This window comes from Lagenorhynchus albirostris, chromosome 6 (genome assembly GCF_949774975.1).
Source record: "Lagenorhynchus albirostris chromosome 6, mLagAlb1.1, whole genome shotgun sequence".
In the NCBI taxonomy this organism is placed as follows: Eukaryota; Metazoa; Chordata; class Mammalia; order Artiodactyla; family Delphinidae; genus Lagenorhynchus; species Lagenorhynchus albirostris.
The window spans coordinates 91,631,823-91,657,531 of NC_083100.1; the positions used below are offsets into that span (position 1 = coordinate 91,631,823).

Below are 25,709 nucleotides of genomic sequence, written 5' to 3' on the forward strand. Positions count from 1 at the left end.
AGGCATGGACATATATACACTACCAAACGTAAAACAGATAGCTAGTGGGAAGCAGCCGCATAGCACAGGGAGATCAGCTCGGTGCTTTGGGACCGCCTAGAGGGGTGGGATAGGGAGGGTGGGAGGGAGGGAGACGCAAGAGGGAAGAGATGTGGGAACTTATGTATATGTATAACTGATTCACTCTGTTATACAGCAGAAACTAAGACACCATTGTAAAGCAATTATACTCCAATAAAGATGTCAAAAAAAAAAAAAAAAAGACACAGATTTTGAAGAAAAAGAGGTAGACGCCCAAGTTTGGCAGCCTGAGCAACTAGCCCCCAGGGGAACAGGCAGTGAACAAAGGGAAGGAAAGACAATTTGTCTCTTAACCCTTTGCCTGGGTTGGTGATCAGGAGCACGTCTATGATTGTGGTAGCAGCTATTTCTTCCAACAGGCTTACCAGTGATTTTGCAACGTTGGGACTAGGTAAGACTCAGAATTGGTGGGTATTGAATTACTGAATCAAGTAAGTTCACTGGTGTTGAATAACGATAAACACATAGAAGTAAGCTCTGCCTTGGCAACTGACTTCATAGATAACTTGATAGGGAGTTACCTGCTTTGGGCACCGTGTGTCCACTTGAAATGGAACTTCCTAAATCTAGCAAAATGATACACTACGCTCATGCAACTGAATAGTTGACCACACTGGGTTTTCTTCTTGATTTTACATACTAAATCATTGTTTACGATTAATATTTTGGCTTTTGCTTATTCATTCTCTAACATTCATTGCTATTTTCCTCAGTTGGTAATAAAATTATCCTTCTTTCTTCCCAAATCATTTCTAAACAGACTTTTTTGATGAACTCAGGCCAGCTGTTTCCTTTGCACCACTGCTGTATTTACCAAACAAAAATGTTAAACAAACGCCCTCAGTAAATAACTGAGCATTCACTAACTTCTTTCAGAGCTGTGTTCTTTTTATATTAAAATAGATCATTACTGTTCATAGGTATTCTCATATTAGTTTCCAAGGCTAACAGTGGAAATTATTAAAGGCCTTAAATTGACCTTTCAATGTACTGACATCCAAAATTAAGACAATGCCCATCACTTTTACTAACACAGCACAAAAGAGAGACATGGCATCACAGTCAGAATCACCTAATTTGTTAGCAGTGATGGCCACATATCACTGCAGGGATGTGGGCGTACTCCACGCAGTTGGTTTTTCCACTGATATCATTTGCAGGAAATGTTAAGGATTGTGGCTGCGATGCAGACGGAATCCCACAATATACATGGCAGCTCAAGGCACATATACTTCCAGGGATACTTAAAGATGACCAAAAGCCAGAGGATATTGTGTGAAAATCAGAGTGTACTTGGATAAGCAACACTGTTGTTTTTATAAAAATATATAAATTCCACTGCCACATTTCCCCAGTGTCTCCATTTCCACACACCTGATTTTCCTAGATTGCATTCCTCCTCCACAGCGCAGGGACCTCAGCTCATTGTGGATTTTGCATGGAGACCAGTGTTCTACAACCCAGGAATACCGATTGCACTCACTGTAACACGGGACTGCCTCGTGTACCTGTCAAGAATAGGAAAGGAAAAGAAAATTATGTGGCACTATCCAAGTTATGGAAAAATAGCCTGTCTTTTAGTAAAGTCGGCTGAACAGAACCCGAGAACTATACTCTGCCCCAATAGCCAAATTGCGTTCCCCAAAAGCAAGATATATTTGGCTTCTCTGAAATTACTGACTTACCTAAAGAAACATACAGGGGAAATCAACTAGAATATGATGGCATGCCTTTGCAGAAGAGAACAAAGGACAGTCCTTACCTACCGCCAAGAACAGGAATTCCATTACCTTTTCATGTCCTCAAAGAGCTCACACAGCATCTATTAAGATGGTCCAGCTCTCAATTATATGGTATACTGTATTCTCAGATGTACTTTACAACGTCAATTGACACAAATAGAGGTAAGGCAAATTTACTCTTGAATATAAGGTTCTTAGAAAGCAAAAGGAAAGTGGTATTATTTGCACCAGAAATTTCTTTTTATGTCCCCAAATGATCAATGCTAATAGGCAATCATTTAGCCTTCTGGGCATTGTGGCTTTATTTGAATTTAGAGATGTGTAGGGTGTTTTCAGAGCATAGCGAGAACACACAGACGCACACATACACAAGACAAACACACACATGTTAGAGGCTGTGCATGATTACTGACTGTGAATATATAGAGATTTATAGTAGAAACAATAAATACAGTCAATGAATTCTTAGGTTACTTCCTATGCATTTATTTGTGATGATTTTCTCCTGAAATTTTATACCATTGGGTGGTCAATTGAATTTGCCTCTTCAAGACTGAATTTAAAAGGCGTTACTCCTCAATAGTGAACACAGCGTTCTCCCTTGGTAAGAAAAAAAATTGTTGTGTCATATGATATGTTACTCTAGATCACAAAGATGGCTCTAGTGTAGCATGCCGATGAGTAGTGATTCAACCTATTACCAAAATAGTCAATTAGTGCTTTTCCTTTTAAACAAGGACTTAAGCCCCATGCTTTTCCTCCCCCTTGCCTTTCCAATTCCATAAAATTGCAAATGATGACTAGGCTGTGCTATCCAAACAGAACCATTACTTGCAAGTTTCCACTAAATGCAAGGGAAAGCACTATGTGATGGGATAACCAGAAAACAAGATTGGAGCACTGTCAGCAGGTGAGATGGAAATCAGATGAGAAAAGGTTATTGGCGAGACTACATCTTAGGAATCACAAATAATGTCAGAAACTATTTTTAACTGTGGGGCTTCGATTTGGCTCTCATGTAGAGCATACAACAATAAGGGAAACCGCAAAGTGAAAAATGTGTGAGGGCAAAATGAAAGGAGATGGGAAAATAGAAGTGGAAATGGATGTGAGGAAAGGAAGGAATTAAGTAATAAAAGAATCACATTTCATGCTGTGAATGCTGACAAGAATGGAATGAAAGGGTCAGAAGCAGTGCCTACATTAGAATAAGGAAGTAATAACTTGGAAAGGAAAAAAGTCTGCCCCCTAAAACTCATAAAGGTAAGGGAAAAAAATCTATGAAAATGAAAAGACGTGACCCGAATCTAAGAGACACCAGGGAACGAAGCTCATGACAGTTGAGGGTTTAGCTGACCCAGCTTCACCATGGAAATTAAGCTGTCACTGAATTTACAGGTTTGTTCTATAAACACTTCAATATGTATCAGACAATTTAAAGAAAGCTTTTTGGCTTTCCTATGAGATATAAGAAAGTCTGCTAAAGCACTTTGCACAAATGGGGGAGATGAAGAAATTAATTAAAAAAGTAATTTTTCCCACAGCTCATGCATGAATCCGAGAGCAAGCGGATAGGATAGACTCTGAGATGGACCTATTTTTCTAAAGCTCTCGATACTAAGCAGAGCTTACACTTTCCCCCTCCCTCCCGTATAAAGCCCCAAGGTCAGATGGAAAATGAAAAACTGTTTAGCTGCATGTACCTTTGATACACACATTTGAACACCTGGTCATGTACTGGCTTACTGTTTTTATTCTCTATGCCCCAGTGATCTACATCTGTAGCAGAGTCGCTAACCTCATCGCCAAGCTACTGGAAGGCAGGGAGCAGGTCTGTGTAGGGAGATGTTGACCCACCTTCTTGAATAACGGTGTAAAAACGGGACCTCTTGAAGGAGATTCTCCACCACATGGATTTACCTGATTTTTTCCCCAATGTGTCGGCCATTTTAATATTGCTTATACTGTCACTTCTGGCTGACAAATCCCTACCTTCATCCAAAGTCCAAGTGACTCCCACCACTTCCACAAGGCCTTTCCCATGACTCCATTGGACATGTCTTTGTTACTCGGTGAGAGTTTCCGTTTTAAGCAGATTTGTAGCCAGATGTAGTCAGGTGCCATGTGCAAGGCTGGGCCAGTGGTGGCAATTAGGGCCACACTGTGTGGAGCTTGGGGAGGAAACACATTCAAGGAAGTCATCACCTTGACTCCTCTCTATGTGTCTCCTATTCTCTCATCTACTTGAGCTTTTCTGCTAACTTTAGTCTTAATGTCTCCTTTGTACTATAAATCATACTGAAAGAATATGCCAGGAGAAAAACAATGTGAACCCTCTACTCATAAATACGCTTCTGGTTTTAACCAAAGCCAGACCCGGACTCTCAGTGTTTGTTTATATGACTACCTGAACAAAACTTGTGAGTCTTAGGAAGCCAGGGACTATGCTTCTACGATGTCTGCATTTTGTAAAACATTCAGAGGAGGGGGCGATGCCCAATCAGTATTTGTTGAATTGAAACACATTTTTGAAGGGGCACAGATTGCTAAATGAGCCTCACTTAATTTTCTAGAGAAAACAGGCTCATAAATGGAATGTAGAAGGGGTGTTTTACAAAGCTCAAAGGACAGTAAGAAGGAACAAAAATGAAACCCTTTTCTTTCCATTACGGGGCTTTGGTGAAGAACAGCCATCACTACATTAGCAAAAGGTGCTGCCTGACGATTTCTGTTATGGGAAAGAAAGGCTGTCCCTAAAGAATTGTGAGAGCTGTTTGTTTAGAGATCTTGTTCATCAGGCAAGGAATCTTACCTAGAGGATCAAAAACACCCACAAGAGGCAAAAAGGCAGCAGGCCATCAACAATAAACATTGACTACCCAGATGCCCAATTTCTTCTCATGTCAGTCCTTTATGTGCTGGCTATTTCATACTGGTATCTGGTTGGCACTTATTATAGTTTCATAATGGAAATGTGTTAAAGCATGGACTTTATCGGGGAATCATGCGGAAATGTTCTGAAGGAGAAAAATGAGCCATGGGAAAGTTAAATGAAAATCATTTCTAAATGGCACAAATCAGGAAGAAAATAACAGGGTTTAACAGGGCCACCGATGCTAAGAAATGCCACTGAAAAATCTAAATCCTCTGAGAGAAGTAACATTTCATTCTCCTGGTAATGAGTCCTATTTATTACTTCTTTATTGGGGAATTGTTTTTCTAACATCTTTATTGGAGTATAATTGCTTTACAATGCTGTGTTAGTTTCTGCTTTATAACAAAGTGAATCGGCTATACATATACATATATCCCCACATCTCCTCCCTCTTGCGTCTCCTTCCCACCTGTCTAGGTGGTCACAGAGCACTGAGCTGATCTCCCTGTGCTATGCGGCTGCTTCCCACTAGCTAGCTATTTATCTATTTTACACTTGGTAGTATATATAAGTCCATGCCACTTTCTCACTTCGTCCCAGCTTACCCTTCCCCCTCCCCGTGTCTCAAGTCCATTCTCTACATCTGCGTCTTTATTCTTGTCTTGCTCCTAGGTTCTTAAGAATCATTTTTTTTTTTTTTTAGATTCCATATATATGTGTTAGCATACAGTATTTGTTTTTCTCTTTCTGACTTACTTCACTCTGTATGACAGACTCTAGGTCCATCCACCTCGCTACAAATAACTCAATTTCGTTTCTTTTTATAGCTGAGTAATATTCCATTGTATATATGTGCCACATCATCTTTATCCATTCATCTGTCGATGGACGCTTAGGTTGATTCCATGTCCTGGCTATTGTAAATAGTGCTGCAATGAACATTGTGGTACATGACTCTTTTGAATTATGGTTTTCTCAGGGTATATGCCCAGTAGTGGGATTGCTGGGTCGTATGGTAGTTCTATTTTTCGTTTTGTAAGGAACCTCCATACTGTTTCTCCATAGTGGCTGTATCAGTTTACATTCCCACCAACAGTGCAAGAGGGTTCCCTTTTCTCCACACCCTCTCTAGCATTTATCGTTTGTAGATTTTGTGATGATGGCCATTCTGACCGGTGTGAGGTGATACCTCATTGTAGTTTGATTTGCATTTCTCTAATGATTGATGCTGAGCATTCTTTCATGTGTTTGTTGGCAGTCTGTATATCTTCTTCGGAGAAATGTCTGTTTAGGTCTTCTGCCCATTTTTGGATTGGGTCGTTTGGTTTTTTGATATTGAGCTGCATGAGCTGCTTGTAAATTTTGGAGATTAATCCTTTGTCAGTTTCTTCATTTGCAAATATTTTCTCCCATTCTGAGGGTTGTCTTCTTGTCTTGTTTATGGTTTCCTTTGCTGTGCAAAAGGTTTTAAGTTTCATTAGGTCCCGTTTGTTTATTTTTGTTTTTATTTCCATTTCTCTAGGAGGTGGGTCAAAAAGGATCTTGCTGTGATTTATGTCATAAAGTGTTTTACCTATGTTTTCCTCTAAGAGTTTTATAATGTCTGGCTTTACATTTAGGTCTTTAATCCATTTTGAGTTTATTTTTGTGTATGGTGTTAGGGAGTGTTCTAATTTCATTCTTCATGCCTGTGCCCATGGCAGACATTACTAGTCATGTATAGTATTCTTTTTCAGCATCTTTTCCTACACTGAAGGCCAGGCAGCCACTACCAATGGATTGCAGTACGTGTGTGCAATCCTGATTGATGTATATTAGAGAGAGTGGGCAGCTGGACCAGCAAGACATCCCTATGACACCAGATGGGGGAAGGGGTATATTGCTACAGACCCAAGGAAATAAAATTTTATACCATCAACTTAGGTTTCCACACCTTCCAAGAGAAATTAAGGAAACACTCCCATTTACCACTGCAGCAAAAACAATAAAATACCTAGGAATAAATCTACCTAAGGAGACAAAAGACCTGTATGCAGAAAACTATAAGACACTGATGAAAGAAATTAAAGATGATAGAAACAGATGGAGAGATATACCATGTTCTTGGATTGGAAGAAACAACATTGTGAAAATGACTGTACTACCCAAAGCAATCTACAGATTCAATGCAATCCCTATCAAACTACCAATGGCATTCTTCACAGAAATAGAACAAAAAATTTTACCATTTGTATGGAAACACAAAAGACCCCAAATAGCTAAAGCAATCTTGAGAAAGAAAAACAGAGCTGGAGGAATCAGGCTCCCTGACTTCAGATTATACTACAAAGCTCCAGTAATCAAGACAGTATGGTACTGGCACAAAAACAGAAAGATAGATCAATGGAACAGGATAGAAAGCCCAGAGATAAACCCACGCACATATGGTCACCTTATTTTTGATAAAGGAGGGAACTGTGTTTTTATAATTTTGTAGTTCTAGAGTCATATCATAAACTCATTCATTTAGTCAGTCTTTTAATATTTATTAAATAAGCCTTTGCTCACTGTAACTGATCAATTTAACTAAGGACTGTTTTCTGAAATTACTCTCCATCTATGGACTGACTGGTATAAACTTGGAAGCAGGGTCTCATTGGGGTTCAGCAGGTATCATTATTGTACATCAGAGTCTTAGGGTTCAAGGGCTCAAATAAAGCAAATAATCCAACAACAACCAGAATTAAAAAAGAAAAAAAAAAAGAAAGAAAGGAAAAGTCATGGCCTCCAATTTTTCTATAGAATAAATTTTTGCTCCAGTGAAGCTGCCAGTCAAGACCCAGGTAGAAAACTTCAGGCTTGAGACCTCCATGCTGGGCACTGTGCTGCTTAGAACTTGAACATGAGTTCAAAGGTCCAATTGGGACTAGAGATTCCTGCAAGGCAGAGCCAGGGTCTGTCCCATTGGAATATGAGAGGAAATGGTCTCTAGGAGTGGTAAGATCAGTAAAGCACTACGGGCTTCCTTCTCCCGCAAAAGGTTGTGAGTTCTCAGCCAAAAGTGCACAAATTTGCCTCTGATTAGGTCTACGATTCTCATCCCTTAATTCAAAGAACTTCCCTGCTAGCCATTTTCTGCTAGTCTATACTTTCTTTCTTCCTCCAGGGCTTACTCTTTCCTTTCAGAAGGGTCCTCTAGGCTACACCTTCCTTCAACTTACCAAATTCTGTCCCTTTTCTTATTCAGTCAGCCGTGAAGTTATGCTCTCCTCCATTACGACTTGTCTTACTGGCTGGAAATTATCACATTTACACAAATAATCTTTTGTTTCCATTTTTGTTCATCATGCATTTATAATTTGTCTACAATGTAGTGTATATATGCAATGCTAAAAAGTTCAGCTCTAATGCAACTGCAGCCGCATGCTTTACAATGAGCCCACCCATCACTAGTCCTTGGTCATCACTGGTTACACAATAACACTCTGTGGATCTTTATGGCTTATACAAGACATTCCATGTCTTAGGTCTTGATCATCACAATCATTTGAGTTAGAAAATGTTGGTGTGATCCCTATTTACAGGTAAAAATAACTGAAATTTGAAGAAGCTAAGTGAGTCATTTATGGCTTATAAATGACGAGGCTGGGGCTTAAACTGAGATTATTTGAGAATCCCACTCTGGTGATGCCAAGCGTTCACTGGCTCTGCCTGTTTAGCTTGTACAAGCACATCACCATGCTTCGAGAGCCAGTCACTATCTTTTCAATGATGAAGATAATGCTAACATTTATAAATTCCTGAAAAAGGAAAACCAAGAGCTGAATATTCAAAGATGTCTATACAGTAAATGATGCATATTACTTTATGTAGAAAGGAATATTGCCTAAGCGATTCATTCCTAGTCTTTAGGAATGGAATATCTTTTCACAATTTCGAATATCCAAAAAATGTCTCAGAAAACTTGCAAATTTAAAGCAAGATTAGGCCTGTGTCTTTTGAAAGGTTGCAACCCTTTGTGTGAAGATGATGGGTTAAAACAATATTCCACGAATGGTTTTAAATTGGTATCTGTGGGAAAATCATTATGCCTGTCATTTTGTGCTATGAGTTGCTCAAAAGGGCAGCACCTGGAGTCAGGATTTTATGGAGATCTGGAGTCTGGTGATCCATAATATAGGGTGTGGGTAACTGTCAGTTTTAGCCCAGACGTTCAAGTCTGAGGCCCTGACTAACCTCCTCTTCCCAGATGTTTTCCCACACTACCTCCTCAGCTTCTTGAGAATTCTCTGAGCTTACCATCAGCCCTGGTATGTAAGATTCACCGTTGGTTTTATTTATTTATTTAATATTTTTGGCTGCGTTGGGCCTTCGTTGCAGCGAGCAGGGGCTTCTCACTGTGGTGGCTTCTCTTGTTGCAGAGCACGGGCTCTAGACACATGGGCTTTAGTAGTTGTGGCTCACAGGCTCTGGAGCGCAGGCTCAGTAGTTGTGGCGCACGGGCTTAGTTGCTCCGTGGCATGCAGGATCTTCCCGGACCAGGGCTCGAACCCATGTTCCCTGCATTGGCAGGTGGATTCTTAACCACTGCGCCATCCGGGAAGCCCTCACCATTGATTTTAAACATGCATTATATATTTTCTTTTCAATTTTGATGTTAAAAAAAATCTAAAAATGAACTTAATAATGCTGAATGAGTTTTATTTGCAAGATTTATTGACAAAGTGTTGAACTTTAAAGCCAATGGGAAGTTTATTAAAATAATGACCATGGTCGTTTCATTCCCTATCTCCTAAGTATAGTGGTTTCCAAGCTTGCAGATCCGAAGAACTGTCACATTGTTGCAAGGGGCCCGTGAGTGCATTCTCGTTCCAAACCTTGTCTGTAGTCTCAATGAATAATATAATCTCATAAATGTTAGTCCCACCACTTGTCAAATGAAGGCAGGGAATGTGATTTTAAAGTTTTAATTTCATTTGAAGGAACTGCTGAATTTGAAATCACTCATTAGGAATTTTCTCAACCCAGGCTAACTAAGAGCACAAGGTCCTCGTATTAAACACTCAGGGAACCACTGCCTTTACATGTAAAGAAGAGAATAAATAAACTGAAAAGGAGGCTATGCCCTACATTGTTTATATTTTGATAAGATGTTATACAGAGAAGCCCTCTTTCTAAAAGTGAATATTGAAATAAAATTTTCCTGAGAAGTTCTAACCTCTAGATTCTGTACTTTTTATTTTCCAGTGGTCTATAACACTTAACCCCTTCCCTCTGGTCTGAATATCACTGCTGACCTTTTAAGCACAGGGTCCTCATTATCAAGACCGACACCCATGCACGGCTAAACTGTCTCTACCATCCACATAGTCTTATTTTCCTCCCCCCATGGCAGGGGGTGGAGGGATGGGAGATGGGAAAGCTGGGTACTGAGACTGAGTAAATGTGGCCTCAAGCCATGCATGTACTTCTTCCCCTTCCTCATGTTTCCTTCCCATTCAAGGATGTCACACACGGGCCACCCATTACAGAGGGTATTTAAAAGAGGAGAACCACAAAGCCCTCATCCAAAAGGCCATGGTTAAGCTCAGTAATCTGTGCTGATGTAACGCAGATTATTTATAATGGTGAATAAGCAGAAATGCCTTCTTTTTTTTACTGCATAGCATTATATTTCTCCTTTGGCAGATTTACATTTCTTATTTGTGACATTTAAGCAACTATAAAAATAAACTATGGTCTTACAGTGGACTACATGGTAAGGGACATTAGCAACAAAAGTTGTCGTTGTGCAGATCCCATAAAGCACAGGATATTCTACAGTAAAGTGTGTGTGCGCACGCACACGAGCACTAAGCAGAATCCCTCTGTGCCTGGTATGTGATGCAGAACTGGCAGAGCACACTGACACAGGCAACTTGGGGCAAGTTGAACTATAAAGCCCACTCTCTGTACCGCAGCAGTGTAAGCAATCATAACCAATAGAATGAGAGAGGGAAACTCACTCCAGAGTCTGGATTGCCTTCTCCAGTCCCCTGGGAGATGCTGCCCACTGCCATGCTGTGATATGAGAGCAGATGGAATTTTGTAGATTGCTCACAATATACCAGGGACTACTGTCACAGTGGCCCTTTGGATTTTCATAGAACAGATTGCAGTTATCAGTCAAGCTGAAGTGGAAAAAAAAAACAAAAGAAACAAAAAGCAATCCCATGCCAGCTATGATCGATACTTCCAGAAAACTTTGGAAGAGCTGAACATGTAACCCTTCAGAAAAGAGGTTATGGATGAATCTTGAGGATATTATGTAAAATAAGCCAATCTCATAAGGATAAATACTGTATGAATATACATATATGAGGTATATCCGATAGTCAAACTCACTGAAGCAAAGAATAGGATCGTGGTTGCCAGGGGCCGCAGGGAGGGACAAACAGGGAATTGCCAATCAATGGGCAAAAAATTTCACATGAAAAGCTCTGGAGATCTGCTGTACAGTACTGCCTATGGATAACAATACTGTATTATCGACTTAAAATCTGTTAAGGGCGTAGGGCTATCTTATGTTAAGTGTTCTTACCACCATAAAATTAAAAAGAGTTACATGTCTCAGAGGGGGTTGGATTGTACCATGGAAACCTGACCAGTGAAAGAACCTTTCTGCTCTTAGCATCTATAAGATGCTGTCTAGGGGTCTAGTGTACAGATTAGATAGAGAGAGAGAGAGACAGATACAGACAAAGTAAGTCTGGGTCCAGAATATGACCACCAGAAATCAGGTGAGAAAGGAAAACTTTCTTTCTCTGTTGCAATACAAAAGAGAGTCTGAAACAGAGACCACTTTGGCTTCTGGCAGGTAACAAAAGTTTTACAAGTTATAGGTATAAGGCAGTGCTAAAGCAGAGATTAGCGGATCTCAGGTCTCACAAACAGATGCCCAAAGGATAAGTCAGAAAGTTATATGGTATTGTTTGAGGTTTATCAAGAAAGGGAGGAGAAGGGATTTAAGCCCGAGACTTGCAACTCATTATGTAAGTGTCCAACACAAGTGAAGGCTTTGGGGAGAACCGTTACCTTCCTTTGCTGGGAGAGGGTCTTGTATAGCTCTCACTCATTCTCAGTAGTTGAGAGCATCATGCTATCCTTACTCTAGGATACAGGCAACTGTCTCTGCACTCGAATGTCAGAAGCCTATTGGAGCACGCCTAGGAAATCAATGTAATTTGAGTTATAAAAAATGTATTTGTGTAAAGAAGCAGTATGATCTAAGTTGCACATTCCTTGGGCAAAGAAATCCTATGTTTGTGTGGCTGAACTATCAGATACAAATGGACAAGGATGGGTAGCCCTAGTTGGGATTAATCTACTAGGACCTACTTCAGATGAGAGATTTGTCAATCAAGCAAACAAACCAAAATCTAAATCTAATTCTCATAAACTGTACACAAGGCCCTGATACATACAGGATGAAGCTTGAAGACTGCAGCCACCTGGGGTAAGAAAATGGGAAATCTGATGAGGGAGAATTTAAGTGGTAGATAATGGGCACGCGCCACTAAAACTTCTGAGATTTATATCAAGAGAGATATTCCAAATGAAGTTTGGGACACGTAAGTCATCTTAAATGTGAAGAAGATGAGATGGGAACGTGTGAGAGCACTGAGAAAGGTGAAGTGGTCCCAATATGAGGTTACGGTCATGAAAAAATAATCATGATATCTACTATTTTCACAAAGCTTCCAACATAACAAGGAAGAAGAGATACCAAGATTTGGTGGTGAACAAGAAAGAGACAAGTAAAACCTTAATGCTACTTTTTGAACTCATTTAAGATTAGCATATTCTAGAACCTAGTGACGCATTCAAGTTTCCTCTTTTTTGCCAACAGAATTGGAAGAAAGAAGACAAGGCATCAGCTTCCCCAGTGCCCTGAATTCCAGGGGGTATTGCTAATGAGCAGAGCGGCAGAAACTTGGATGTTTGCCAAGAAAACTTCTTCACATAATGCTTTTACCATCTTATTTCATCTTATCTTGGCTTAGTTGGGCTAAATCTGAGACCATGTGTGACCTGAAAAGCAATCTAGTCTTTGGGAGGTTTGCTCAGAACTTCCCAATATTCACAGTAGGCAAGCATAAAACTGGCTTCTAGGACCAAGTCCCAAAGGAAAGGCCCAAATTGGCAAGAAACGACTTTTCACGTGTTTCCTATCGTGCAGTGAGAACTCTGGGCCCACCATGTTACCGTCTCTTAATCATTGCAACAAACAAATCTTTCCTACTCTAAAATGCATTGGTTCTCATCTGTCACTTACTCCAAAGTCTATCAGGGAGTTAGAGAGAACAGAACAAAAGAAGGAGCCCTCAGAAATGGCCTTCCTTCTGCCTAGTAGAAGGAAAGAGATAAGAATTGCAGTCTGCAAACTCCATTCCTAACGTGGCTAATTTCTAAATGCTCCCCCTATCACAAAAGGCAGGAGAGGACAGTATATTTTTCACCCAAGAAAAAAACCAGATAATTATTATTTTCATATCGTTTGGGGCAAGAAAGAAAGAAAATAAAAAAATATCATAAAGAGACTTTTGCACAAAGATATTATGTGTCACACACACAAAGTAGTCTTTTTCTTCTGCAGATAAATGCACAAGGAAGCAGTTCTAAGGTTGCATTGTGCCCTAACAGTTCTCCCAGTTAAAATACAAGGCCAGGCACAGCACAAAATGGCTTTTAAAAATATGAACTCTTAGTGTGAGTCCTTCCATAACAAACCTGAGGTGTCTAAGACAAAGTTAAAGTGAAACAGAGCCACAAGTGATGCTTTATAACCAAGGGTGGCACAGCCTGACCTTTGCAGAAATGAGAGGCAAGATTGATTGGCTAATGGAATCCCTGCCATTCAGTTACATGGTGATAAATTGCGATCCTGGCTCTGATTTCCACCCTAATTTCATCAGTTGGAGACTCTTATTAGGGACTAATTGAAAGCTGCTTCTTTACGGAATAAAGAGTATTTTGTTGGAAACAGGCTTCCCCTGAGGCAGAAAGTGAAGAAGAGACAAAGACTGATACAGACCTTTTAGGCCCTTCACAAGATAAAACCAGAAGATGACTGCTGAAGGAAAATGCTAGTTTAAGGCAGACCTGTTCCTGACCTCCATTTGAGTAAATTTTGTTTTGACCAAAGGAAAGACAGCTGATGGTAAAGTAGAAGTCATGTCTAACAAGCAAATATCACTATACACAACATAAATGATGAGCCTATTCCTGGGTACTTGCAAAACACAGGTTATCTGAAAAACTTGACAAAGAAGTTTTTAAAATGTGTTACAGGATGATCAATTAACCCATTTACATATAAAGTGGGCAATGTTCTACAAACCTGGACTCAGTTAAAAACTAAAACATGAATACATAGCACGTGTGCGACCAGTGACAGCTTTTCTGAGACATTTACTGAGAACTAAGATTTCCAGATACCATATTTTCTATAAACAATCCTTCCTCCACCTCCACCCCCCTAATAAGAGAACTTATACACTGTGTCCCTGGGTTATACTCTGTGCTCAATAGATATATATTGGTATAAAAATGAACAAATGACTACAGAAATATTCTCCTAAGCATGTTCTTAAAAAATGTACATAGACCAAACCATGATGCTGGTATGACTTGGAGTTAAAAGTTGTGCCCTCTTTGTAATTAACTTTACAGGAACATTAGTAGTATGTGTCAATTATTCAAATCTAATTGCTTGTAGCTGTACTCTGGTCCCAACATTTCAAAGCAGATATCCAAATGAATTCAGAGATTTAATTATTTCAAAATTCTCTCATCTCTGATTTCATTTTTGATTTCTCTGAATATAGATGATAGTAATTGGACAGTGTAACCCCAGTTCCCCATCCCAATCGTGGATGCCTTGAATTAATTATGAAAAATACAAGCTCCTGAAAGGACTTTTTCTTTCCCTGAAGGCAGGTAATATTCGAGGCGTCCAGGACTCAACATGTCTGCTAACTAAAAGCAGTATGAGGGATCCAGGTCACAGTGACCACTGGATCTCTCTGAAGATAGGGACCATCTCTTGCACATCTCTTATGTTGCACTTAGCATCTGACATGTGCAGGGCCCATAATAGGCTCACGATAAATGCATGTTGAACTGAATGCTAGGAAGTATAGGGCTTATGGTTCTAGATCTGAGCTGGCATCTCACTTGGTGTGTGTGTGTAGGTCTGTTAAAATAGTCTTCCTTAGCAGGAACCTCACTGCTTTGGACTAATGACATGGCATCCGTAGAGCAATTTAGGAGATGGGCGGCATCAAGTACTTTACTTGGATTGAATTCCTGCCCTCCATTATTGGATTCCTTGGTTGGATCCTATTAAGTTGATAATGAGTTCCTCTGCGGGGGTGGCTTCATTTCAGTGATGGGTGACGTGATCCTTTATACTGTGTTAAAGATTATCTGTGGTCTAGTGAGCAGAGGAGTATGAAGAGAGCCATGAGAAAGGGGTTATGATTCAGGTTCTGCCATTGATTCCTGGCAGCTAACTTAAGGGTCTCTTGGGGTCTAGCTTTTCTCTTCATAACCTGACATTAATACTTATTCTCAAGAGAAGTACAGTAATGGTATATGAGCTTTAGAAAGTCTGAGAGAGTTCACTATAAGAAGTAATGTTTGTTTGAGTAAGATTAGCACTGAGGCATGGAGTTGAAGAAATTTTGGAGCTGGAAGTAAACTGTATGATCATCTCTTCCAACTGCGTTATTTTCTTCATCAAAAATACACCTGCACTCTCATCTACATTAACCTCATTAACTTTGAACAGTTATTAACACTGCACCCTCAAAACTTGGGAGATGTGACACACTGAAAGAGACAAATGTCTTGGATTTTTATCCTTCCTCATCCTCCGTATCACCTAATACATTAAAGAGAAAAAGAGATGCCCAATCAGTAACAGCTAAGCCAGCAAAACAACCTGGATCATTCTAGACATATTATTATTTCTGATAAAGATACAAAAGACTATTTACAATTCCATAGTCACATCAATTTTTGACATTTCTCTTGAGCACGAAATGATTCCTTCTAAAAAGGAAAAGTCTTTAATTTTATAGCTGAGACATAAAAAGTGCCCTATGCTGAAAGTTTTAATTTAAAACTATTCACAATTTAGGGATCAGTTACTACATACAAGGTAGAGATTAAGTTATTGATTAGGAATAGAAAGAAAAGAGTATGAATATCATGAAAATTATTCTTCATTAAAGATAAATGTCATGTGATAACAACAGTTAAGGATCTTTTAACAGTTGGAGCTTTTAACAGTTGCAAGCAGACCTCTTGTACTTACTTTTTTGCTAATGCTTTAATTCACCAGGCCTTTACTGATTTTCTACTGTGTAAAACCCAGAATCTCCTTAGACACTGGATAAAGAGCACACAAATTGTTTTCTCTTGTGTTGGTGTTGGAAAATTATGTCCATGGGTCAAATGTGGCTTACCACCTACTACTTTCCTTCTTCATTAAAAAAATGGTATAAAATTTATATCCCATAAAATTCACTCTTTTAAAGTATACAATTCTGTTTTTAATATATTTACAAAGTTGTGCAACCATCATCATTATCTCTAACTTTATAATATTTTATTCATCTCAGAAAGAAACCCTTTATCTGTTAGCAGTCACTACCCATTCTCTCCTTCCCCGTCCCCCTGGCAACCAACCACTCATCTGCTTTTTGCCTCTGTATAGATTGGCCTATTTGGACATTTCATATAAATGAAATCATAATACATGGCCTTTTGTGTCTTTTTACTTTGACTTAGCATAATTTTTTCAAAGTTCACCCATGTCATAGCATGAATAAGTATTTCATTATTGTTTATGAACGAGTAACATTCAATTTTGTGGATATACCAGATTGGTTTATCCATTCTTCAAGCTGATTAACATTTGTGTTGTTTCCATCTTTTGGCTCTTATGAATAATGCTGCTACGGACATTTGTGTACAAGTATCTGTGTGGATATATATTTTCAGTTCTCTTGGTTATTTACCTAGGAGTGGAACTCCTGTGTCATGTGGAAACTACGTTTGCCTTTCTGAGGAGCTGTCCATGAGTTTTCCAAAATAGCTACAACATTTCACATTTCTACCAACAATGCATGAGGGTTGCAATTACTCTCTCTACATTCTTATCAACACTTATTATTGTCAGTTTTTTGTTTTGTTTTGTTTTGTTTTAAGGCCAGACACTATAAAACTCTTAGGGGAAAACATAGGCAGAACACTCTATGACATAAATCACAGCAAGATCTTTTTTGACCCACCTCCTAGAGTAATGGAAGTAAAATAAAAAATAAACAAATGGGACCTAATGAAACTTCAAAGCTTTTGCACAGCAAAGGAAACCATAAACAAGACGAAAAGACAACCCACAGAATGGGAGAAAATATTATCAGTTTTTTGATTATAGGCATCTTAGTGGGTGTGGAGTGCCATCTCATTGCGGTTGCATTTTGTACTTCCCTAATGAATACTGATGTTCAGCATTTGAGCATCTTTTCATGTGCTTACTGGTCATTTGTATATCTTCTTTGGAGAAATGTCTATTCAAGTCCTGTGCCCATCGATTAATTAGGTTGTTTGTCTTCTTCATTTTGAGTCATAAGATTTCTTTATATATCCTGGATACTAGATCCGTATAAAATATATGATTTCCAAATATTTTCTCCCGCTCTGTGGGTTGTGTTTGCACTTTCTTGGTTACGTCCTTTGAATTGCACAAGTTTTAAATTTTGTTGAAATCCAAATTACCTTTTTCTCCCTTTGGTTACTTGAACTTCAGGTACCCACTGCCTGATCTAAGATTACGAATATTTATACTGGTGTTTTTAAGAGTTTTATAGTTTTAGCTCTTACATTTGGTCTTTGATCTATTTTGAGTTAATTTTTGTATATGCTGAGAGTAGTACAGATTCATTCTCTGCATGTGGATATCCAGCTGTCGAAGCACCATTTGTTGAAAAGACTATTTTCTCTTCATTAAATTGCACTGCCATCTGTGTTACGCTGAACAATAGCTTCGCCATGTCCTAGTCCCTGAGGCTAGTGAAAGTTACTTTATATAGTAAAAGGGACTCTGCAGATGTGGTTAAGTACCTTGTGATAGAGAGATAATCCTGGATTATGAGGTGGTCAAGATGTAATTAAAAGGGTCCTTATAAGAGAATCACAGAATGGCCCAATACAGAGGGTGATATGAAAATGAAGCAGAGGTTAGACTGACGTAGCCATGAATACCAGCAGCCTCTAGAAACTGGAAGAGGAAAGAAACAGAATATCCCTTGGAGCTTCCAATAGGAACTAGTCCGGCTGACACCTGTGAGACTTATTTTGGACTTTTCACCTCCTGCACTGTAAGACAATTTATGTTGTTTTAAATTTTATCACTAACTTTGTGGTCATTTCTTATAGCAGCAATAGGACACTAACGCAACATTTTCATCAAAAATCAACTATCACATCATGGTACATGTTTAGTATATGATTATTTTAAAAGATGTGACAGATCCATATTTTCTGGCATAAAAAATGTCCAAGGTATACTGTTGAATGAAAATATAGTCACAGAAAAATATATTATATAACATCCATGTTAAAAAATATACACACACTTAACTATGTCCTGAATATAAATACCAGTAACTGCGATAAACCATTCTGAAGTGATAGCTATAAAACTTTAGGGACTCCCCCCCTAAAAAAAAATCAACTATCATAAATGTGTGGTTTATTTCCAGATTCTTGGTTCTATTCCATTGATCTATAGGCCTGTCCTTATGTATAATACAATATACTGTTAATTATTGTAGCTTTGTAGTAACTTTTGAAAATGTGAAGAGTTCTCAGACTTTGTTCTAAGATCGTTTTGGCTATTCTGATCCCCTTGCACACTTTGTATGATTTCAATCCACTTAAATTTACCGAGACTGTTATAGGCCCTAACATAAGCCTATCCTGAAGCAAATGTTCCATGTGTAATTGAGAAAAACGTATATTCCAATATTATTGGCTACAGTGTTCTGTACTTATATGGTTTTCCTTTACCTTTACCAGTACTCTTTATTTCTTCATGTAGATTTGAATTACCGTCTAGTGTCCTTTCATTGTGACATGAAGTACTCCCTTTAGCATTTTGTGTAGGGCCAGTCTGCTAGCAATGAATTCTTTCTGCTTTAGTTTATCTGGGAGTTTTTAAAGTTTTCCTTCATTTTTGAAGAATGATTTGACTGGATATAGAATTCCTGGTTGAATCTTTTCTTCCCCTCCTAAATGTTGACTATGTCTTCCCACTGCCTTCTGGCCTTAATGGTATCTGATGAGAACTTAGCTGTGGATCCTGATACTGATGATCACGTGAGTATGATGAGTCACTTCTCTCTCGTTGTTTCAAGATTCTCTTTGTGTTTTGACAGCTTTTATTATGATGTATCTATGTGTAGATCTCCTTGACTTGATCCTACCTGGAGTTTGTTGAGTTTTGGAATGTGTAGATTAATGTTTTTTTCCACCAAGTTTAGGAAGTTTTGACCCTTACTTCTTTAAAAATTCTTTCTGTTCCATCTTTCTTCTTGCCCTGGGACTCCCATCATGCATATGTCTGTATGCTTGTTAATGTCTCACAGATTTCTGAGGCGCTATACATTTCCCTTCATTATTTTATTTTATTTTTTCTTCAGACTGGATAATCTCAATTGACATATCTTCCAATCAAATGATTCTTTTTTCCACCTGCCCAGATATACTCTTTGGTCCCTCTAGTTAATTGTTTAATTTCCGCTTTTGTACTTTTAACCTTCAGATTATCTATTTGATTCTTCCTTATAATGTCTATTTTGTTATTGATATTCTCTATTTAGTTTGACATCATGCTTGGACCTTCCTTTAGTTCCTTAAATGTATTTAATTAAAATAACCAATTCAAAATCTTTGTCTAATAAGACCAATTTCTCAGCCTCCTCAGAAACAGTTTCTATTGCCTGCTTGCTACGTATGGACCATACTTTTTCCTTTTCATGTCTCATATTTTTGGCTGAAAACTGAACACTGAAAATAACATAATATGGCAACCCTGGAGACCAGATTTCCCCCTCTCTCTAGTGTTTGTTGCCGTTGCTATTTATTATTGCTACTGTTTGTTTGTTTAGTAGCTTTTTTGAAGTCATTATGAGAAGTCTGTGCTGTTTGTCATGTCTAATGATGTTTCTGTCTGACAGAGATTCCCTTTAATGGCTGGCACCAGTGAATCTCCTAGTCTTTGCTGAGGGGCTCTACGTGTTGGGGCACACATTCAACACTCAGCCAGGCTATTTACGGCTTCACGTTTGTCCTCACTTTCTGCTTGCACAGAGACTCAAGGTTAGCCTGAGGAGAGAGGGTCTTGCCAGGGCTCTACCTAAATATGTGCACTGCCCCATGCTTGTGCACGGCCTTTTACTTTCCAGGAATACATCGGAGTTTTTCAAAACCCCTATGGACATCTCATCCCCTAGTCTTTCCTTTTGAGCATTTTTTAAAACTTGAAGTATAACTAGCATATAGTATTATACTAGTTTCAGGTGTACAACATAGTGATTCAACGTCTATATATATTTCTAAATAACCACAGCAATAAGTCTAGTTACCATCAGTCACCATACGAAGTTAATCCAATATTATTGACTATATTCCCCATGGTTTATATTATATCCCCATGACATTTGAGCATTTAGACGAAGCTTAGCCACCAACAGGAGTTATGACATCATAAAAGTCTTTGGATTTGCTACCTAGCCCCCAATCAACAAAAGACTGGGTAGGTCTGGAGTTGCACATTTTATACCCTCCCCAGTACATGGAATCCAAACTACTTAGCCATTTTAGTTTTCCTTAGTCCTTGTAAAAATTTGCACATGAAAAAAATCTGGATTCTCCTGTGACTGACAAACTCAGTTTAGCTGCACTTAGCTCCAGGTCCCTAAGGCATCATAAACATTACTTTAGTCTACTACACAGGTAGCCTCTGAAAATATTACTGACTTTTTTTTTTTTATTATTACTGATGTTTTTGTTCATTATATGACCAACAATAGTTCAAATAAAATTGTGGTGGACAGAAATAGCATGTGGATTTATTAAAACTATAAAAGTAAAGAACCTGAGATTTATATGAGATATTGATGTAATCTTGAAAAAAGATTAACACCTTTAAAAAACAAGAAGGGACAGAGATTGAGAGAGAGAAAGCTACTGATATTCTAAAGACTATTTGTTAAGAATTTGGTGATCCTAGAATCAGCATCTTGATAGGAGGCTACGTATGGAATTCTCCATACTAAGTCTGGAGCTACAGAGATCGTGCACAATGCCATCTAATATTTCTCTGAAAGTAGAAGGTTAATATCAGAAACCTTTTCAGTCTGGTATATTCTGCTGATTCTAAAATCTCAGAGCATTGTTTTCTTTATATCATAAAATAAGCCAGGCATGGCCAATTCAAGAAGACATAAATCCGTTTTCTGGATTTCTGAAATAGTCACATTGCTGATGTAAAGGAATTCATTCAACAGCAACATATACGTAACTAACTCTCCTATGGGAGGATTTTTTTCTTCCATGTGTGAACAATGTTTTGATCAGGATTTACAAAGAGAAAAAAAGCTGATTTGTGAAAGAAAACATCAAAGCTTCTTTTCACTAAATGAAAACAGTAAAGATCAAAACAGATTGCAACACCAACCTGAGCCTTTGTAGAAATCCATGTTGGCAGTGCATGACAAGCAAAAGGGAAAGAAAATTATATATGCATTAGTTGAGCTGCTATTATAATGCAAATTAGAAAAAAAGTAGAAATTCTTTCCCTTGGTTATTCAAAATTAACGGCTTATACTTTAGCTTGAATGTGAATGTTTCCCTCCCATTTTTCAAGCAAAATACCCCCTCTAAGTGGAAATCAAACGTATGGGTGTGTGGAAAAATAAAGAACACGTGGATCTGAGAAGGTTGGGCAGATTTCCTCCAGCTGTCCTCTGGTTATGATAGCTGATTCCTAAGACCAAGGCTTAAGGAAATACAATAAAGCTCTGAAGCTTATCCCAAACTCCCTAAGAAGTAGCACAAGTATCACAGTCACAGCTTATTAATCATGGCAAAGAAAGAAAAGAAAAAAATACATAAGACATTATTTTTGAAGGTTATAGCACACACAGACCAGACTAAACCTTAGAACATGGATTCCATGACACTTGGTTCTACTGCCCACTCACCCCCACCATGTATTTTTACTCCTCAATCTTACCACAATTATAATTTTTAATTTACTTAAGTGGTTATCTAATTACTGTCATCTCTACAAATAGACTGTATGCTCCCTGAGGGCAGGGCTAGTATCATTTTGTTGTTGTTGTTCATCAGTGTCTTCTCAATACTTATCCAGTGCTTGGCATTGAGTAGATACTTCAAAAATATTTTGGAAAGGTGAATGAATGAATGTAGTCCCAAGGCAATATAAATTATAAATATTTAGATTTATCTAAAAATTATAAACCAAATCAAAAATTCATGTTCAATTTGAATTCAAGTTTTACTCTTTTATGTAATAGATGGAAATCTTAATTTACAGACTATTTCCACAGGAACTAGGTTGGGTAAATTGATCAAGTATCCATTTACCTGCATCTTGGGAATTCTAATCACATTGAAATCAACCCACCATCATCACAATGTATAACTAATGATTGTTTACACCTAGAAGCCACTGAACCCAAAGGGCTTCACAAACTTAGCAGGAGGCCAGACGTAACTATCACTACTTCAAAAATAATATTGAAATTGATATATTTGCCAGCTATAAATTATATAGGTTAATCAAAAGAAGAATATACTTGGCTTTAGGTAGAGATATTAAAAGGCTTAAAAGTCCTTAAAGATAAGAAGCTCAGGAAAATCTCTGACCTGAGAAAATGTCTGTTTTCAGGATAATAGCTAGATATAATTAACTCAGTTAAGTGCTCAATGAACAATCTTCACAGGATTATTTTATTGCACATTAGTATCACATCTTATGGAAATGATTTATGGGCTCTTTTAATATAACTGTCAAATCTTGATGACTATTGCCCATGGACGGATATAAATCAATGAACCAGGAAACTTGGGTGTATTGTCTCTTTCACTCCTGTTTCTGTGTAGACCTCCTACACATTTTGGACTGTCCAGAACTTAGAGTTCTAGGTATACAGCTCCATGGTTCAGTGATTGCTAAAACTATTTAATTTCAGTTCACTGCACTTCTAGAGCAAATATGTACAAATATGTGTAAAAAAACCAAACATATTATTAACATTAAAGGCCAAGAATTCTCTCCATGAATAATAGTAGGTAATTTCCTTGATACAGATGGTTAAATTTCTACAAGGCAATAAATAAAGGCAATCAAAAGTACCTCTTTTGCTATTCCCCAGGATACATACTGAAGCTTTCCAAAGCACTGGTAAACATGTTGGATATGGGAATCTGACTGTACCTTGAAGAACTAAGCTCTCCAGAAATTACATTTATTACTTTTCCTTTTGCTGCCTTTTAAAAAATTTGGTGCCGTAATTATTTAATTTCTGGTTAAAATATATACATTTTAGATAAAGATGAATCCTCTATCCTCCTGGCTCAAAAGTCTGAGATGTTTCAACATGCAGCTTCCATTTTTCTCTTTGGCTTTAGTCAAACTGCTTTTTGGCTATTTCTACTTTAAATACTACTATCATATAAATATAGGTGCTTAAATAGACCCTGCTTAACATTTCCTACTGGGCCTCCATTTCTACATGTCTAAATACTATTCTTTCTTTAAGATCAATTCAGGTCTTAATTTCTCTTACCTTAAATTTTCCCAAACCTGGGCTTCCATACTCCCCTAATTTCCTGAGGCTCAACAGATAGTTCCACAGATGTGGTTTTTTAAACATATGTTCTATCTCCCTAGATGAAGTCCAGGTGTGTTTGGAGACTGGGCTCCATAGCACATCCATTAGACAAGTTCAGACCAATTCACTGGACTACTCAAAACACTGCAGGGCTATCACACTTAGAAACATACCTGTGGTTCTCCTCCTCATGGCCCACTGAACTTTAAGTGATCCCACCCTGCCATCTGCCTAAAAGTATCTCCGACCCTTTCCCTCTAGCTCATTTTCTCCAGCCGCACCACCCTTCATGCACATAAAATTTCCCCAGAAGTTATGCATTTATTTGGTATTTAGTGGATGGTGGTAAGAATGAATTAGGTATTATATACATTTTCCAATTAAAGATAGAAAAGTTGAACAACAGACACAACTCAAACATGCTTCCTCTTTCCTTAGAGCACCTGTTTTTTGCTGTCTCCTCAAAGACGAAATGAGAAAAAAAAAAATGCATTGTCCCGGAATCTCATCAAGGTTATTTTCAAAGAGTACAACTGCTAGTTGGCCATAATATGTCATTCTATGCCCACAATCACATAAAAGGGATTGCTACACACTATTTAATAGCCTACAATGACTTCTAAAAAATAGATGTACTGCTGCTAGAACCCTGGTTCTCATTAATCCTCTGAAATCCTCCAAAAATAGGCAGGAAGGCAGAAAAAGAAATGACTTTCTATTTGATGGTACAGAAACTAAAAATGGAGGAATAAACCTGGATCAAAGGCAAAAGGGGAAATGGAAGGATTAGGAAAATAATCAGTGTTTCAAACTCTGTGGAAAATCAAAGTTGGAACAAAACAAGCTCCTTTGCTAACACCGTTAACTGTGGTGAGTGTGTGTGTGTGTATGTTTGTGTGTGTATGCAAGCACACGCATGCCCATGGGCACATGTGCGAACATGTGTGCATGGCAGAGTTATTTAACATATACTTAAAAAAAATAAATTTATTCATTATTTATTTATGGCTGTGTTGGGTCTTTGTTGCTGTGCGTGGGCTTTCTCTAGCTGCGGCCAGCGGGGGCTACTCTTCGTGGCAGTGCGCAGGCTTCTCATTGCGGCGGCTTCTCTTGTTGCGGAGCACGGGCTCTAGGCACTCGGGCTTCAGCAGTTGTGGCTCGTGGGCTCTAGAGCACAGGCTCGGTAGTTGTGGTGCATGGGCTTCGCTGCTCCGCCACATGTGGGATCTTCCCGGCCCAGGGCTCGGACCCGTGTCCCCTGTATTGGCAGGCGGATTCTTAACCACTGTGCCACCAGGGAAGCCCTAACGTACACTTTTACAATATTTGAATAAACAAGAGTGATATTGGAGAGAGAAAGCTCCTAAGACTGGAGCTGACAAATCAAGTGTTTAGTCAAAATTTTCATTGTGATTCCATCTAATAAGAGAACCAATCAGGCAGTCAAACAAACAACATTATCAGAGGCAAATTGCTGGGTCTAAGAGTCCTTTAATCAGATGCAACTTGCTGAAATCTCAATAACCTAGAAAGTCCAGTGGCAGCCAAGGCTAAGGGCATGCATGTTATGACTACATTAAGACAAATATATTAATCTATCTAGGGAATCATTACTTTCTTCTTTTGCAGAGAGCTATTTACATAACATTTGAAATATGCTGCTTTGCCTATCGCTGGACTACGTCACTAAACAAAGCCTTTGTTGGAATGGGAGATCCAAAACAAACAAGGCAAAATCCAAAACAACAACAACGAATGCTCCCACAGCTTTGCTTAACTTCTTGCTATCTATCAGAATAGCAAGAATCTTTTTTTTAAAGTAGGGAGTTGAGATGAAGGATGGGTAATAGTTACTGGGTTAAGGTAAGTCTGATAGCTATAAAGTAACGTGACAGAGGAGTTTTTATTCATGTGCATATAGAGAGGAGAGGTAGGTTTAACCAGTGTAGGAATAACAGGTTTTACTCTGTATTTTACTTATTTTCTATGAGACAAAATTCTGGACAGTCATGTTATAGGGAATTGGAACATTCCCAATACTAAAGGAATGAGTTAGGAATA

At 38.4% G+C, this 25,709-nt stretch overlaps 1 protein-coding gene across 1 annotated transcript in view; it reads right to left on the bottom strand.

Annotated features, from left to right (window-relative positions):
* THSD7B (thrombospondin type 1 domain containing 7B) overlaps window positions 1-25,709 on the bottom strand; it is a 778,062-nt gene that overhangs the window by 102,995 nt on the left and 649,358 nt on the right. The window contains exon 15 of the mRNA XM_060152966.1: window positions 1,456-1,589. Coding sequence (XP_060008949.1) covers window positions 1,456-1,589 — 134 coding nt within the window. The remainder of the gene's footprint in view (window positions 1-1,455; window positions 1,590-25,709) is intronic.